Genomic DNA, 14,207 nt, shown 5'->3' with positions numbered 1-14,207 from the left:
CTCATGGCTTGCAGATGCTACCAGATGGTGGCCGAGAGAAACACAGAGGCCTGTTGAGGCCACCTACAGACGCCCCTTACCCTCTTCAGGAAGGGAGGCTGGTCCTTGCAAAGACACTGAGAAGCCCTGCATGGGCATGAGGTCCCGCTGCGGCCACCAGAAGGACCCAAGAGAAGGGACACTTGTGGAGCCCTGAGGTCAGGGACCAGGCCCTGACCTCTGGTGTTTGGGGCCCTCTTCTATTGGGGTGAGTGAGGACAAAGGGCTCAAAAAGCCACTGTCAAAGGGTGGCTCTCAGGATCATGCTGGTGTCCCTTAAAGGCTGGCTCTGAAGAACGAGGTGACTCAAGGCCAGAGGGGACACAGACTGTGATATTTTATATTCCTTTCTGTTGAACACTTCCCAGCACGTGCTGTGAGGGCATCTGCCTCCTACTTGGAGGTGACAAGGGCACTGTTTCCCAGCTGTTGCTTGACCCTGTGGCTTGGTAGCAATGGCTGCCCGAGCCTCAGATGTCCGCCAGCTTCCTGCCACCAGCATGTCCCCAACCACCAGCACAATGGCGACACTGGTGACAGCGATTCTCTTCCCTGCGTCTTTGCTCAGGAGCTGCGGTGTAGCCTCCTGCAGGACCTGCAGTCCACACCAGCGGGTGCACACGGGGACAGAGGGTGGGACTTGTGACTTCCTGCAGTTCTCCACCTTCTGAAAAGAGGGTTGTCTAGTGTCAGCTGAGGCCCGGGGGCAGGGACACTGTCCTAGCGTCAGGACGTTCTCTCCAGAGGGTGGGCGCAGATGTAGGTCCGCTTCTCAAGGATCTCCCTGGACACTTTCTTAATTTGCTCATCCAAGTTCTCTGGAGCATCTGGGAGGGAAGAGAGGGACGGGGTGACCCTCCTTCTGCCCTGTGATGACACAAACAGGGCTGGGGGGCGGTGTTCTCAACCCCCCACTGTGCAGCTCAGGGGAGGGGGAGAGGCTTCATGCTGAATTAAAAAGGGCTCCTCCCAGTCTCTTTTTTTGGTACTGGGGACTGAACCCAGGGGCCCTTGACCCCTGAGCCACCTCCACAGCCCTACTTCTATTTTATTGAGAGACAGGATCTCCCTGAGTTGCTTGGGGCCTTGCTTTGGCTGAGGCTGGCCTCCACCTTGCAATCCTCCTGCCTCAGCCTCCTGAGCTGCTGGGGTGACAGGTGTGGGCCACCGTACTTGGCTTATCCTATTTAAAATGCCCAGACTGTAAGGGGCTAGGAGTGGGGAGAGGATCCTGATCAGGAAATGGCCAAATGGAGGTGAAACCGTTTCATCCACCTTCTGTCACATATGGCAGCCCTATGGTGAGCCTGGCCAGCCCCCAGCACCAGGGACCACTAAATGTCACTGGCCAATGTCCTCGCCATCGACAACAGACCTGGGCTCGGCACTGATGCTGATCCAGAGCCTGCAGCCAACAGGACCATGAGGGTTGGAGGAGACCCTGAGTGACACGTTCCACGCTGTGGCCCAGGGGGAGGGAGGTGGCCAGGCACTCAGGGCAGCAGGCACCAAGGGGCATCTCCAAGGGTGGAGGCCTGTATAAAGCTATGTCCTCGTGACCTCCTCTGGGCAGGTGCCAGGACAGGGCTGGGCACTGTGGCAGGTGTGTCTCAGCCGGTCTCTAGATGGCAGGAGGCCATGGGGGCAGACCAGGCCTGGAACCCGTCCTGTCCCCACTTACACTTGTCTAGCTGCGACAGGCTGAAGAGGTTCTGGACGTAGGCCTCCGTGCAGAACATGTTGGCCAAGAGGATCTGTGGGGGCCGGGGTCAGAGAGGACAGCTGCTCAGGGCCCTGGAGCTGACCCAGCCCTTGGCCCAGCGGGCCCACAGGCCTGGCTCAGGACTTCAGTGACCCCTAGCCACTCTGTCCCCTAGCGCGGGCTCCTCAGCCTCTGAGATGTGTGCTCCCTCTCCCGTGAGGTGGACGGCCACCCCACTGACCATTCTGCCTGTGCCCTGGGCCAGCGCACACGTGGCACGCAGGTGGACCGGTCACTTCGCCCCTTTCTTCTCTCAGGTAGGGGACCAAAGACGGCACATGGCCGGTTTCCTGGGCGGCAAGGACTGTCCTGTGGCCACAGTATGGCAAGCCTGCCCAGCCTCCCGAGTGGCACCCTGGTGCGCTTCAGAACCTTGGCCTCTTCCAGTGACTGCCTGCACACGCCATGGGCCCTAGCTCACCCGGCCCTCCTGTCCCAGAAGTCCTTGGTGGGGCTGCATCACCCGGGCCTGGGCTTCCCCAGCCACCAGCTTTATTAAAGTGCAGCAGGACCAAAGGCCTGGCTCACAACTCCCAGCCCCACGTCTCCCTGCGGCTGCCACCTGTGCATGTTCTGTCCCCAAGACGAGCTGCTGGACTGTCCAGCCTGGCTCGCTGCATGGGGCCAGGGTGGGCTCACCTCGCGGTCGTGGTTCCGGAGTCCGATGCGGATGGAGCGGCTGGCCTGAGACAGCACGGCCATCCTGCCGTACAGGTTGATGAGGACGTTGGCCACCCGCTTCAGCACCAGCTGCTCCTCCAGGACAGTCTGCGGACGAGGCTCAGCATGGAGACCAGCCACCTGGTCACCTGGCCCTGCCCCCCGGACACACCTCTCTTTTTTTTTGTCCCAGGGATTTAACACAGGGACACTTGACCCTGAGCCCTGTCCCCAGCCCCTTTTATATTTTATTTAGATACAGGGTCTCGCTGAGTTGCTCAGGGCATCGATAAGTTGCTGAAGCTGGCCTCCACCTTGCGATCCTCCTGCCTCAGCCTCCTGAGACGCTGGGATGACAGGCGTGGGCCACCCGCCCGGCCTGGTTTTCCCTTCTCTTTGTCCTGTCTGCACTTGGGCAGGTGTAAGGCAAGCCCAGGTCCCAGGGCTCGGTGTGCTCAGGTCACCTTCAGGAGCACGTGGGGGTCACCCTGTGGACTCAGGCCAGGCAGACAGCCTGTCCCCTCCCCTCATTCCAGGGGGCCTGTCTCCATCTAGAAGGTGCCCTGAGAAAACACACCCAGCAGGCATTCCCAGGTGCAGGCGAAGCCAGCTGACTGCCCCTGTTCAGAGTGACCAAGGTGTCTGTCCCAGGCATAGTCCCAAAGGTGGCCGCTGGCCACCTGGCTGGCTGTGTCCCTGGTCGGCAGGGCCTGCACACCTTTTTCCAAACCGAAGCAGCAGATTCTCCATGGCACGGCCAAAGTAGTACACATTCTCCTCGAGTTTGTTGGCACTCTCCTGTGGCCACAGGACAGGGCAAGGCTGGGCGCCCATTCCCCACTGGGCCCAGTCCTGTCCCATGTGACAGCACACAGCCCAGCACTCTGGGTCCCACGGGGCACTAGCAGGAACCTCCTCCCCTGCAGGAACCCAGAGCCTAGTGCACCCTCCACATGGGACCCTGTGGCTAGGCATCCCCATGGTGGATCCACTTGCTGGGCCTACTCACCCCAAGGCTGGGGTGGACCACTCCAAGGTTGCCCGTCAGCCCCAGGTCCACGGTTCGGCCCAGAGAGTCCCGAATCCTCCGGCCAACCTTTAAGTTCACTGCAGGGAGTTCAGGGTCCTAGGACTTGAGCCCTGACACTGGCTCCTGCTGGCACCAACAGAGCCCCCCACGCACCCCAGGGCCCTGTCGCCCACCCCAGCAAGACATGAAGGCCTCCTGGGCCCAGGGTGACTCTGGGCCTGCAGAGGGCAGCTGGGCCCCTCATGGGGCCTGTGCCTGTGGCATCTACTCCGAGGAGGTCCCCCAGTGAAGGAGGCTGCCAAGTGCTATCTGCAGCCTGGACTCGGGCTTCATAGGACTCTAAAGGCTGCCACCTGGGACCAGGGCAAGATGGGGCAGGAAAGGTGACAGCAGAGGAACTGGCCTCTTGCTGGCTTTGAGAACAGACTCTCTCCTCAATTTTTGAAATGTTGGCCACCCCCGGGGTGGTGACGGGGCTGCCTGTTGGAGGCGGATGGTGCTTGGGGACCGAGGGCTGTGTGACCCTAGGGCAGGCCTGTGTCCCCCGACTGGAGGACCGGCCCCGGCCCGGCTTCCTTGGTCCCGCAAGGCTGTCCCAGAACCGGGCAGCCCTTCCCTCTGCTCTCTGCTGGCCAGGCAGGGCCCTAGAAGCCACCATGGGAATGTCACCTACTGGATCCTTGCGGTCAGGATGTGGCCAGCATGCTGCATGCCCGTCAGGGTGATGAACATCCGGAGAATCTCGTTGGTCCCCTGTGGTCAGCAGGATGGAGGTCACCAGCTGTGCCAGGAGGTGGCCCAGCAGGGCTCCGGGGTTGGCAGGCCAGGCAGCGCCCACCGCCCGCAGCAGTGGCTTCCACCTCACTGGCACCCCGAGCAAGGGACAGGAGGCAGGTGCACAGGGAGGTGCCCATGGCAGACAGTTGGCATGACCTCTCCAGAGGACCAGCGCCTCCCCTGGCCAGCCTCGCAGGGTCACCAGACTCCGTGACCAAAATACCCCCGCTCTCCCCAGTGCTGGGGGCACAGGAAGAACTGGACACAAGGGACACAAGTCCGCTGGCTCTGGGCTGAGGCCAGACTCCTCAGGGAGGCTGCTGATGGCTGGGTGCCACCTTTGTGCCAGGGTCCCTCCTGGCGGGCACAGCCCTGGCCTGGGGTATCCTTGGCCCTGGGAGAGTCCCTGGATCCTCCCACCCATGACCCTCAACAGCGCCAGACCTTGGTCATCAGAAGGGTCTCCTTTTTTACCTCAGTTATCACATCCCCCCTGTCCCTGACCCCTTTCCCAACGTCACCATCTGAGCCAGGCCACGGGGGGAGGTGTGGCTGATGCTTCTAGAAAGATCTCCTTGCTCTCTCTTGCTCTCTCCACCACCCGGGCTCGCCCTAAAGGTCCTGGGTGGGCCTGGCACGTTCTATTTCCCTGTTTCTTGGCCCAAACTACCCCTCTCTAACCCTCATAAGGCCACCTTGTCCCCAAGGGCCAAGGGTACCTGCTTCACAGGACCCAGCTCGCCAGGAGGACACGTCTTGCACTGCACAGGGACCACACACCCTCCTCGGGCATCCGGGGGCACCGAGGTTGACTCTGGCCTGGCCCTGTCTGGTGGTCACTAAGCTGACCCTAGAGCTGGGACCGGAGCCCAGGTCTCCACAAAGTGTCTGTCCCACACCATGTGTTGGAGGGAGCTTGGCGAAGACCCACAAAGAGGTCCCAAGGGACCCTGGGCTCAGGCCTGAGCCGGCTGCTCGGCCTCCCCCAGCCTCTACCCTGGGCCACGCGGAGCTAGGAGGTTCCACAGGAGGCCACGACCTGTCCTGGGCCCTGTGGCTGTGGCTGGGCCCTCGGTAGCACTTCCCAGGTCCAAGGAGGCAGCAAGGGGGGAGGGGGTGCAAGCAGGGCTCCCGGAGACACAGCTGGACGGGTCTCACCTCGAAGATGAGGAGGATGCAGGCGTCACGCAGCATGCACTCATAGGGGTAGTCCTTCATGTACCCCAAGCCCCCCAGGATCTGCAGCACCTCGCTGACGCATTGCCAGGCACTCTCGGAGCTGAACACCTGCGACAGACCAGGGTGAGATCAGCACAGGGGCTCTTGGGGCCAAGTCCCTCCACGAGGACGTGGGCCTGGGGGAGCTGTGGCTGGGGAGGGCTGGGAGGCTCTGTTGGCAGAACTGGGACTTGAGGACGAGACTAACCCCAGGAAGAAGTCACCAGGTGACCATAGGCAAGGCCTTCGGCAAGTCCTGGGACACAGTGACCAGCTCCCTCCAGGACCTCACATCCCTCTACAGCCTTCCTCCACCCCTTCCCCTCCTGGTCGCCTCCTGGGCTTTCAAGAACCACACAGGGCCAGGTGCTGGGTCACACGCCTATAATCTCAGCACTCAGGAGGCTGAGGCAGGAGGATCACAACGTGGATGCCAGCCACAGCCACTTAGGCCCTAAGCAACTCAGCGAGACCCTGTCTCTAAATAAAATAGAAAAAGGGCTGGGGATGGGGCTCAGTTGGTTCAATCCCCAGGACCCCCCCCCCTACACCCTAAAGAAGAGTTCAATTAATTTCAGAGACCAGGGCCTTGTACCTGCTGGGCCACCCACCCAGCCTGCTTGCCATCTGCCATCTTGTTTATTATAGCTAAAAATGACACTCTCCAAACAAAAGCATCGGGAAACTCTGGGATCTACCTTATCGAACATTCCAGAAAAAACATTCTGATACCACCAAGAAGCCCATGAGCTCAAAATAAAAGACGCCCTTCTCAGGAGAGCCCGGCTGCTGTTTTATGTACCCTCATGTGAGGTCATGACAGCTGTGCTGGCTCCTGTGGCTCCAGGCCACCAAGGGCCAGACAGAGGTCAGCACCCTGGGACACTGTTTGCTGCAGCTCCAGCCGCACCCTAGGGCTGCCCTCCTTACCCCTGGAGAGCTTCCCACAGGGCCACAGCATCAGGGCTGGACCAAGGACGAGCTGACCTATAGACTACAGAGAGACCGGAAGTGGGGGCGACACTGTGGGGTGCAGGGAAGGGGCCGCCCTCGGTAGCTCTCGTGCCAGCTCTGGGCCGTGACAGGGTTACCTTCACCATGGCTGCCTCCACGGAGCAGTCAGGTAGCTCGGGCTGGTTGAGCATGCCCACCGTGAGGTAGGCCATGCTTTCCATGACGTAAGCCTTCTGAGCCATCAGGGCGAATTCTCCTGGAAGGTTCAGAAAGACACAATCAGGAAGCAATCTGAGGGTGGGCTGGGGCGCAGGGTGCTGGCCTAGCATGTGCGAGGCCCTAGGTTCCATCCTCAGCACCACAAAAAAAAAATGCCATCTGAGCTAGGTGCACTGGCACGCACCTGTCATCCCAGTAGCTTGGGAGGCTGAGGCAGGAGGATCGTAAGGTGGAGGCCAGCCTCAGCCACATAGTGAGGCCCTGAGCAACTCAGCAAGACCCTGGCTCTAAATAAGATATAAAAAGGGCTGGGGATGGGGCTCAGAGGTTGAGTGACCCTGGGTTCCATCCCTGGCACCCCCCCACCAAAAAATAAATAATAAAAGAATCGAATTGGCTGACACCAGATGCCCCAAAAGTCAGAGCCCCACTTCTAGCATCTGGGTCAGAGGCAGGAGACTGCTCCTCCTGGGTCTGTAGACAGTGGGCACAGGGGACCAACATGGGTTTTAGTCCTGGCACTGCTCTTGTGGGAGCCTGGCCAGGCCCCACCCAACTCTGCCTCCCCCGAGTGGCTGTGATGAGGTAACCAGGGGGTAGGCAGGGGGTGCCCAGCCAAAGCCAGGTCCACTGAGCACCCCACTCTGTGGGAGGGGCCCACTGCCACCACAGGTGCTTGTGACTAAAGCAAGAGAGCCTGGCTTGAAACCTGGGCCCGGGCCCAAGGGGTGTGGCTGTGAATAGGGGGGTTCTAGGGACAGTGGAGTGACAAGCCAGCTCCCAGCCAGACAGCCCCGCCCGAAGCCTGTTCTCTGAAAGCTCCCACTGAGCAGGGCTGAGGGCACCCATCTGTGTCCCAGTGACTCAGGAGGCTGAGGCAGGAGGATGGCAGGTTTGAGCCCAGCCTCAGCCACTGAGTGAGGCCCTGTCTTGAGTCCCCTGATGCTCCAGGGGTATGTGGAGGCCTGCCCGGGCAAGGTGGTCTCCAGGTGTCCACATAGGTACAGACTCATGGGCCCAGGCAGGTCGCTGGCCAACAGAAGAAGAGGGACACGGGGAACGCGGAGGCTCCTAGGCCAGAGTGGGGAAAGCAGGACCAGACAGTGCCACCAAGGGTCCCGGCCCTGACTTACCTACCAATCAGTTTCTTGAGCCACCACGCTGCCCACGCTGAAGCGCCCGCTGTTGAGGATGTTCATGGCCACCCGGTGGGAGCAGGCAGTGAGGGAGGAGGGGACAGACCACTCCAACCTGTTTCCCAAAGAGGGTTCTTCTTTTTATGGCGGGGGGGGGGCTCTCAACCCCTGAGCCCCGTCCCCAGCCCGATTTTGTACTTTATTTAGAGACAGGGTCTCGCTGAGTTGCTGAAGGTCTCATTTTTGCTGAGGCTGGCCTCCACCTTGAGATCCTCCTGCCTCAGCATCCCGAGTAGCTGGGATGACAGGCTGCGCCACCGCGCCTGGCCCCAGCACTATGATTTAAAAACAAAAATTGCCATGGCGACTGGTGAAAAACGATTGCTTTAATATGCAGAGGAAAAGAGACTTCTAACATTTTTCTGGGTTACTAGTGTGCTTACTGCCCTCAGCCTGAACATGAAACGGAATGGCACACTCCAGTGAATCCAGAGGTCTCAGTGTGACCGAAGGCCAGGTGACGTGAGCAGCTGCTGGGAGGGCTCTTTCCTCTTGGGTGGTCAAAAGGTTATATCAATAGAAGCAGCAGCCAAGTGACAGGGAGGGGCTGTTCAAAAACGGACTGAAGAACATAGCTGTAAACATAGGAGGAGGCCATGGCGGGGGCACACCAGCAGCTCAGGAGGCTGAGGCAGGAGGATTGCAAGGTGGAGGCCAGCCTCAGCGACTTAACAAGCCCCTAAGCAACTCAGCGAGACCCTATCTCTAAATAAAATATAAAAAGTTCTGAGGACGGGGCTCAGGGGTCGAGGGCTCCTGAGTTCAATCCCTGGTACCCTTCCCCAAAAAAATAAAAAAAAATAAAAATAAGGACAGTCTTATCAGGAATGTGACAACATCAGAGTGTGGAAACACTGTGCAGCACAAGGATCCCATCCACGTACCCAAAAAAAAGATTGTCATGACTCACGGATGAGTGGAATACACAGGCTGTAATATGCGACACACAAACTACGTAAGTGACATGCGCGACTTCAAGATCTAGAACGCAATGACACTGTGAAGGCAGGCAACTCTGGGAGTGGGCATCCCAGGCTTTCACCTGGGCTGTGTGAGTGACCACCCACACTGCCATCTTTCTCGTCTCTGTCCTGTGATCCCTGAGCACACTCCTCTGTCAGGAACCTGATTCTCGTGACAGCAGGCAGTGAGTGCAGGGGGCTGGGGTAGAGCTAAGTGGTAGAGCCTGCTTAGGTGAGGCCCTGGGCTCAGGCCCCAGCACCTTGAATAGAATCGGGTGGAATGGAAAAGAAAAGGGCAAAGGATTTGAAGAGATATTTCTTCAAAGACTAGCTACAGATAAAGAAAGTGTGGTCTGGATACACAGTGGAATATTATGCAGCCTTAAAGAAGAATGAAATGGTGGAATTTGCTGGAAAATGGATGGACCTGTAGACTATCTTGCTAAGCAAAATAAGCCAATCCCCCCAAAAACAGGGGTGAATGTTTCCTTTGATATGTGGTTGCTGATTCACAATAAGGTGGGGGGCATTAGGGAAGAAGAGAGGTGCTCTGGGTCAGGTGGAGGGGAGTGAAGGGAGGGGAGGGGATCTGGGGGTAGAAAGGAGAGCAGAATGAATTGGACATCGTCACCTTCTGTGGCTACATGACTACATGACCAATGTGAGCCTACATCATGGACACCCAGAGGAATGAGACATCATGCTCCATTTACCTGCTGTCACGGGTCACTAATTTTTAGAACAGAAATGAGAAGACCACATAGAGACGGCTGTGAGCCCGCAGAAAGACGCTGAGCAGAACCGGTCATGAAGACAATGAAAACTTAACCCCACTGAGATCCCACTCGACACCCACAGGATGGGTCTTCATTATTGGATTGGCATCAGCAACAAGGACCCAGCTTTTGACAACAATCCCAGTGGCTTAGGAGGCTGAGGCAGGAGGATCCCAAGTTGGAGGCCAGCCTCAGCAAAAGCGAGGCCCTGAGCAACTCAGCGAGACCCTGTCTCTCGATAAAATACAGAATAGAGTTGGGATGGGGCTCAGGGGTCGGGGGCCCCTGGATTCAATCCCTGGGACCGCTCAAAAAAACACCCCCTACTGTGTGATTCCACTTCTAGGAAACATTCAGAACTGACAGATGCCCTGAAGCGCACAGTCAAGAGGTAGTTCCCAGAGCACAGGGGAAAGGTGGGGCCCAAGACATGGCATCACTCTGGGTGACATCACTCTGGTGTCCTGCAGTCAGAGGGGACGGCTGCGCAGCGTTGTGAGTACGCTGAAGACAACAGACATGTGTCTTACAGTGGCCAATTTGAGGTCATGAGAATTGTTTCTTAATAAGAGAAGAAATCCAAACACTCAGGCTGGGACTCCAGATTAAGGGCTGTGTGTTAGCTTCTCTGGAGCTCAGTGGGGACAGGAGTCACTTCCCTTTCTCAGGATAAGGGAGGCCTTGTGAGGAAGGACGTCCAGGGCTAAGCAAAGACTCCTTTATCTGGGTTTGACTGGTCACCCATTTTGTTTTTTGTTTTTTTTTTTTTTGGTCCCAGGGATTGAACCCAGAGTCACTTAACCCCTGAGCCCCGTCCCCAGCCCTTTTTATATTCTATTTAGAGACAGGGTCTCACTGAGTTGCTTAGGGCCTCACTAAGTGGCTGAGGCTGGCCTCCACCTTGCGATCCTCCTGCCTCAGCCTCCTGAGCTGCTGGGATGACAGATGTGCGCCACCGTGCCCAGGTTGATTCATGTTGCTGACATGCCAGAGAGTTACACCCAGTCACAGGTCAAGCATAGTCCAGTCTGCTAGGAGCAGGGACAGATAGAAAGTGGGACCACCACGTGCGGCTCAGCCAGCTACTCACCGTAAAGCCACCTCCAATTTCTCCAAGGACATTTTCCACGGGGACTTTGGTGTTTTCAAAATGGACCTCACAAGCTGAAATATGAAATGTAAGACTTTAGCAGACAAATACAAACCTCTGTCCCCCGGACTCCAGGCATGTGGTGCACTCATTCTGTTATGGTCTGGATCAATCAACACAATTGATAAGTTATTGATTATAGATTAAAAACTATGGATTAGTAAAATAGTAAGTAGAGCCATAGTGACTCCATCTTTGTTTTTAAGAATTATTAAAAATTTGTGGCTGGAGTTGTGGCTCAGTGGCAGAGAGCTTGCCTACATGCAGGGGGCACTGGGTTCGATCCTCAGCACCACAAAAATGTCAAATGAAGTTATTGTGTCCACCTAAAACTAAGAAACAAACATTTAAAAAAATTTTGTTTTTCTCTGATTCATCCATCTGCAAACATACTTGGACCCAGGATGTGGGGTCCGACTTGCTGTGCTCACTGCTTTTCTGAGCCCTTGAACCCTGGACCCTGGAAAACAATCCCAGTGGATCAGGAGGCTGAGGCAGGAGGATCCCAAGTTGGAGGCCAGCCTCAGCAACTCAGCAAGGCCCTAAGCTACTCGGTGAGACCCTGTCTCTAAATAAAATACAAATTCCATGCAATTCGCAGATTCCATAGGATGTGGTTTTCTTCCTTACCACAGGACCACAGACAGCCTGGCGCGCTTCTGGGAGAGGCCACTGTGCGTGGCAGAAGTGTCCCTGGCCGGGCAATAAGCTCTCTAACTCGTTTTGGATTCGGGTGTCCCCTGAGCGGTGTCCCTGTGCCATTCAGCACATGCAGAGACAGGACGGGGCAGAGCTCCTGTCTTGGTGGAGTTCAGGTGTTAGTCAGGGAGATGAAACTAGAAACTGCTGGCCCCTGTGGGCAGGACTCTGACTCCCTGACGTCACCTGTGCCACCGGCCTTCTCTTGTGGGCCCTGTTCAATAGCAGCAGCACTACTCACCCTAACTTTTGCGGACATGGGGTCCCCACAGAGCTGGCCCCAGGCAGCCCGACCTCCTTCCTCCCAGGCACCTGCCAGGCTGTCTTTAGAGAGAGAAGGTGGCGGAGGGGACTGGGCGGTGGCTCAGGGGCAGAGCACTTGCCCAGCGTGTGTGAGGCACTGGGGTCGATTCTCAGCACCACACAGAAACAAATAAATAAAGGTCCATCGATAACTAATAAAGATCTTTAAAAAAAATTCTTAACTGGTGCTTTATAATTATAGTTCACGCTGGGACTCCCTTTGCCACAGCTGTACATGCATGTGGCATAATTTGCTTCATCTAGAACCTTCCCTCTCCTCCTCCTCCTCCCTCCCCTGATCCACTTGCTCTACTTGATGGATCTCCCTTCTATTATTATTATCATCATTATTTAAGTTACTGCATCATCCATTACATACATAAAAGCAGGACTCAGGCTGGGTGCAGTGGCCCACGCCTGTCATCCCAGCAGCTCAGGAGGCTGAGGCAGGAGGATCACAAGGTGGAGGCCAGCTTCAGCAACTTAGCGAGGCCCTGTCTCTAAATAGTTTTAAAAAGGGCTGGGGACAGGGCTCTGTGGTCAAACTCCCCTGGTGAGCCTCACTGGGCCCTTCATCTCCCTCCAGCTTCCACAGGGGAGAACAAAACTGTGCCCTCCGACTTCCTGAGCCCAAAGCCAAGGTCTAGAGGAGCTGAGGCCGAGAGCAGCCCCTTCCTCTACCACCCGGTTCTGCACCACCGGTCCCCGGCCCCACAGCGACTGTGCGGAGGGCTCCGGTGGAGCTCAGGCTCCCTGGGCCTCAGGCAGGGAGATGCTGTGTGGGATTCTGCCACCTGGAAGGCAGGGTCCCAACAGAGGTGGGCCCAGGAGTGGCCGTGGGAGCATGCGGTCCCCTCCAGGAGGCACACCGAGACCTCAACTAGAAGGAGCAGGAGGACCCCAGGATGGGTGGATGGATGCAGGCCAGAGAAGGACCCCTGCCTCCAGTGAACGGCGCTCAGCAGGGCCAACAGGTAGGCTTGGGAGGGCAGGAGGGGATGCAAGAGGACGGAGGGTCCAGCAAGGAACAAGGGGGTGGCTTGTCCTAGGATTTTACCTACGACATTTTTTCTTTTTGGTACCAGAGATTGAACCCAGGGGTCCTTGACCCCTGAGCCCTGTCCCCAGCCCCATTTTGTATTTTATTTAGAGACAGGGTCTCCCTAAGCTGCTTAGGGCCTCACTGTTGCTGAGGCTGGCCTCCACCCTGCAATCCTCCTGCCTCAGCCTCCCGAGCCTCTCGGATGACAGGTGTGCACCATCGCACTGGCTTACTCAGGACACTGGCTGTCGGCCTTTGTGGTTTCTGTTCCTCTGATGGCCTTATCCCTCTGGAAGCCACCAAAGCTTAACACACAGAGTGGTGCCCAGCCAGTGACTGCAGAATAAATGAGTAATTTCCAGGAGCTCACCTATCACCAGGGAAGTCTTCAATGGCTTTCTACCAACAATGTTGACTTCATGCCCAAACTATTTATTTGTGACTGGGAACTGAACCCAGGGAGTACTTCATGACCAAGCTGCACCCAAAGTCCTTTTTATTTTGAGACAGAGTCTTGCTAAGTTGCTGGGAGTTAAATGTGGAGGCTGGCCTCAAAGTTGTGATCCTCCTGCCTCAGCCTCTTAACTCAGGTGTGTGCCTCCTTGCCTGGCTACGTAAGGATTTAAATCTTATTTACCTGGATATTTGGACAGACCAGAGGGCCAGACACACACTGTCACATTCATACACACACATGGACACCCACATGACTTACTGTTGGAGCCCCGAATGCCTAATTGATCCTCCGGTTTCCCATTAGTGACTCCACCAAAGTCCCTTTCCACTATGAAAGCTGTCATCTTGTCTTTTACTGAGCCATCGGAACTGACCACCTCAGTCTTGCAAACACAGTGAAAATGTTGGCCAGTCCCCCATTGGTAATCCAGACCTGAGGACAGAGAGCAAGGGGTCCTCAGAGACTCCTCTCAGCTCTACCACCACCTGTGAGGCCCCAACTGAGGCACTTATTTTCATCTTTTTTTTGGCACCAGGGATTGAACCCAGGGGTGCTTGACCCCTGAGCCCTGTCCCCAGCCTTTTTTACATTTTATTTAGAGACAGGTTCTCGCTGAGTTGCTGAGGCTGGCCTCCACTTTGTGATCCTCCTGCCTCAGCCTCCTGAGCTGCTGGGATGACAGGCGTGTGCTTTACTTCGACCTTCATTCAAGAGGCATGAGCTAATTTGGGAAATCTGAATGGCAACTAGATAGTAAGAAAGCAATAACGGTATCCCAGCTCTCTCTCTTAGGGGTCCGTGTTTGAACTGTGACAGATGCAGTCAAGAGGCCATCTTGATGGAAGAGACCCAGCCAGCTGTGAATGGGTACCTGATGGCCTGTGCTCAGTCAAGGACCGGCACCGTCCCAGACCTACTGATGCATGAAATTCTATGCAACTAAGACTTCTGGCTCCGGGTGCA

The 14,207-nt window shown here is 56.7% G+C and overlaps 1 protein-coding gene and 1 long non-coding RNA gene across 4 annotated transcripts; both read right to left on the bottom strand.

The window, feature by feature from the left end:
• Nucleotides 1-352: 352 nt before the first annotated feature.
• Nucleotides 353-4,939, bottom strand: LOC124107561 (uncharacterized). Its single transcript, XM_058570782.1, has 3 exons — nucleotides 3,471-4,939; nucleotides 1,721-3,259; nucleotides 353-866 (listed from the first exon to the last, which is right to left on the bottom strand). Exon 1 carries the CDS (start codon nucleotides 4,690-4,692, stop codon nucleotides 3,580-3,582), a length of 1,113 nt encoding a protein of 370 aa, XP_058426765.1. The 5' UTR covers nucleotides 4,693-4,939; the 3' UTR covers nucleotides 353-866; nucleotides 1,721-3,259; nucleotides 3,471-3,579.
• Nucleotides 4,940-5,418: 479 nt separating this feature from the next.
• On the bottom strand, nucleotides 5,419-11,181 carry LOC124106862 (uncharacterized). 3 transcript variants are annotated; one of them, XR_009224506.1, is made up of 3 exons: nucleotides 10,684-11,181; nucleotides 6,578-6,696; nucleotides 5,419-5,555 (listed from the first exon to the last, which is right to left on the bottom strand). It is a non-coding gene; the product is annotated as an uncharacterized LOC124106862 (long non-coding RNA). The 3 variants fall into 3 exon arrangements; XR_009224379.1 differs by lacking the exon at nucleotides 10,684-11,181 and adding an exon at nucleotides 7,793-7,813; XR_009224409.1 differs by lacking the exon at nucleotides 10,684-11,181 and adding an exon at nucleotides 7,797-7,813.
• Between the last annotated feature and the right edge of the window lie 3,026 nt (nucleotides 11,182-14,207).

The sequence above is a fragment of the Marmota monax genome, unplaced genomic scaffold (genome assembly GCF_021218885.2).
Source record: "Marmota monax isolate L192 unplaced genomic scaffold, Marmota_monax_Labrador192_F-V1.1 WCK01_AAM20220418_F8-fsc01983, whole genome shotgun sequence".
In the NCBI taxonomy this organism is placed as follows: Eukaryota; Metazoa; Chordata; class Mammalia; order Rodentia; family Sciuridae; genus Marmota; species Marmota monax.
The sequence above is the reverse complement of the archived record's forward strand: the minus strand, read 5'-3'. Positions and strand labels throughout refer to the sequence as shown.

What these genes read in the sequence shown, in the direction of transcription:
- LOC124107561 (XM_058570782.1), bottom strand. Translation starts at nt 4,692, where the DNA reads ATGGGTGGGAGGATCCAGGGACTCTCCCAGGGCCAAGGATACCCCAGG.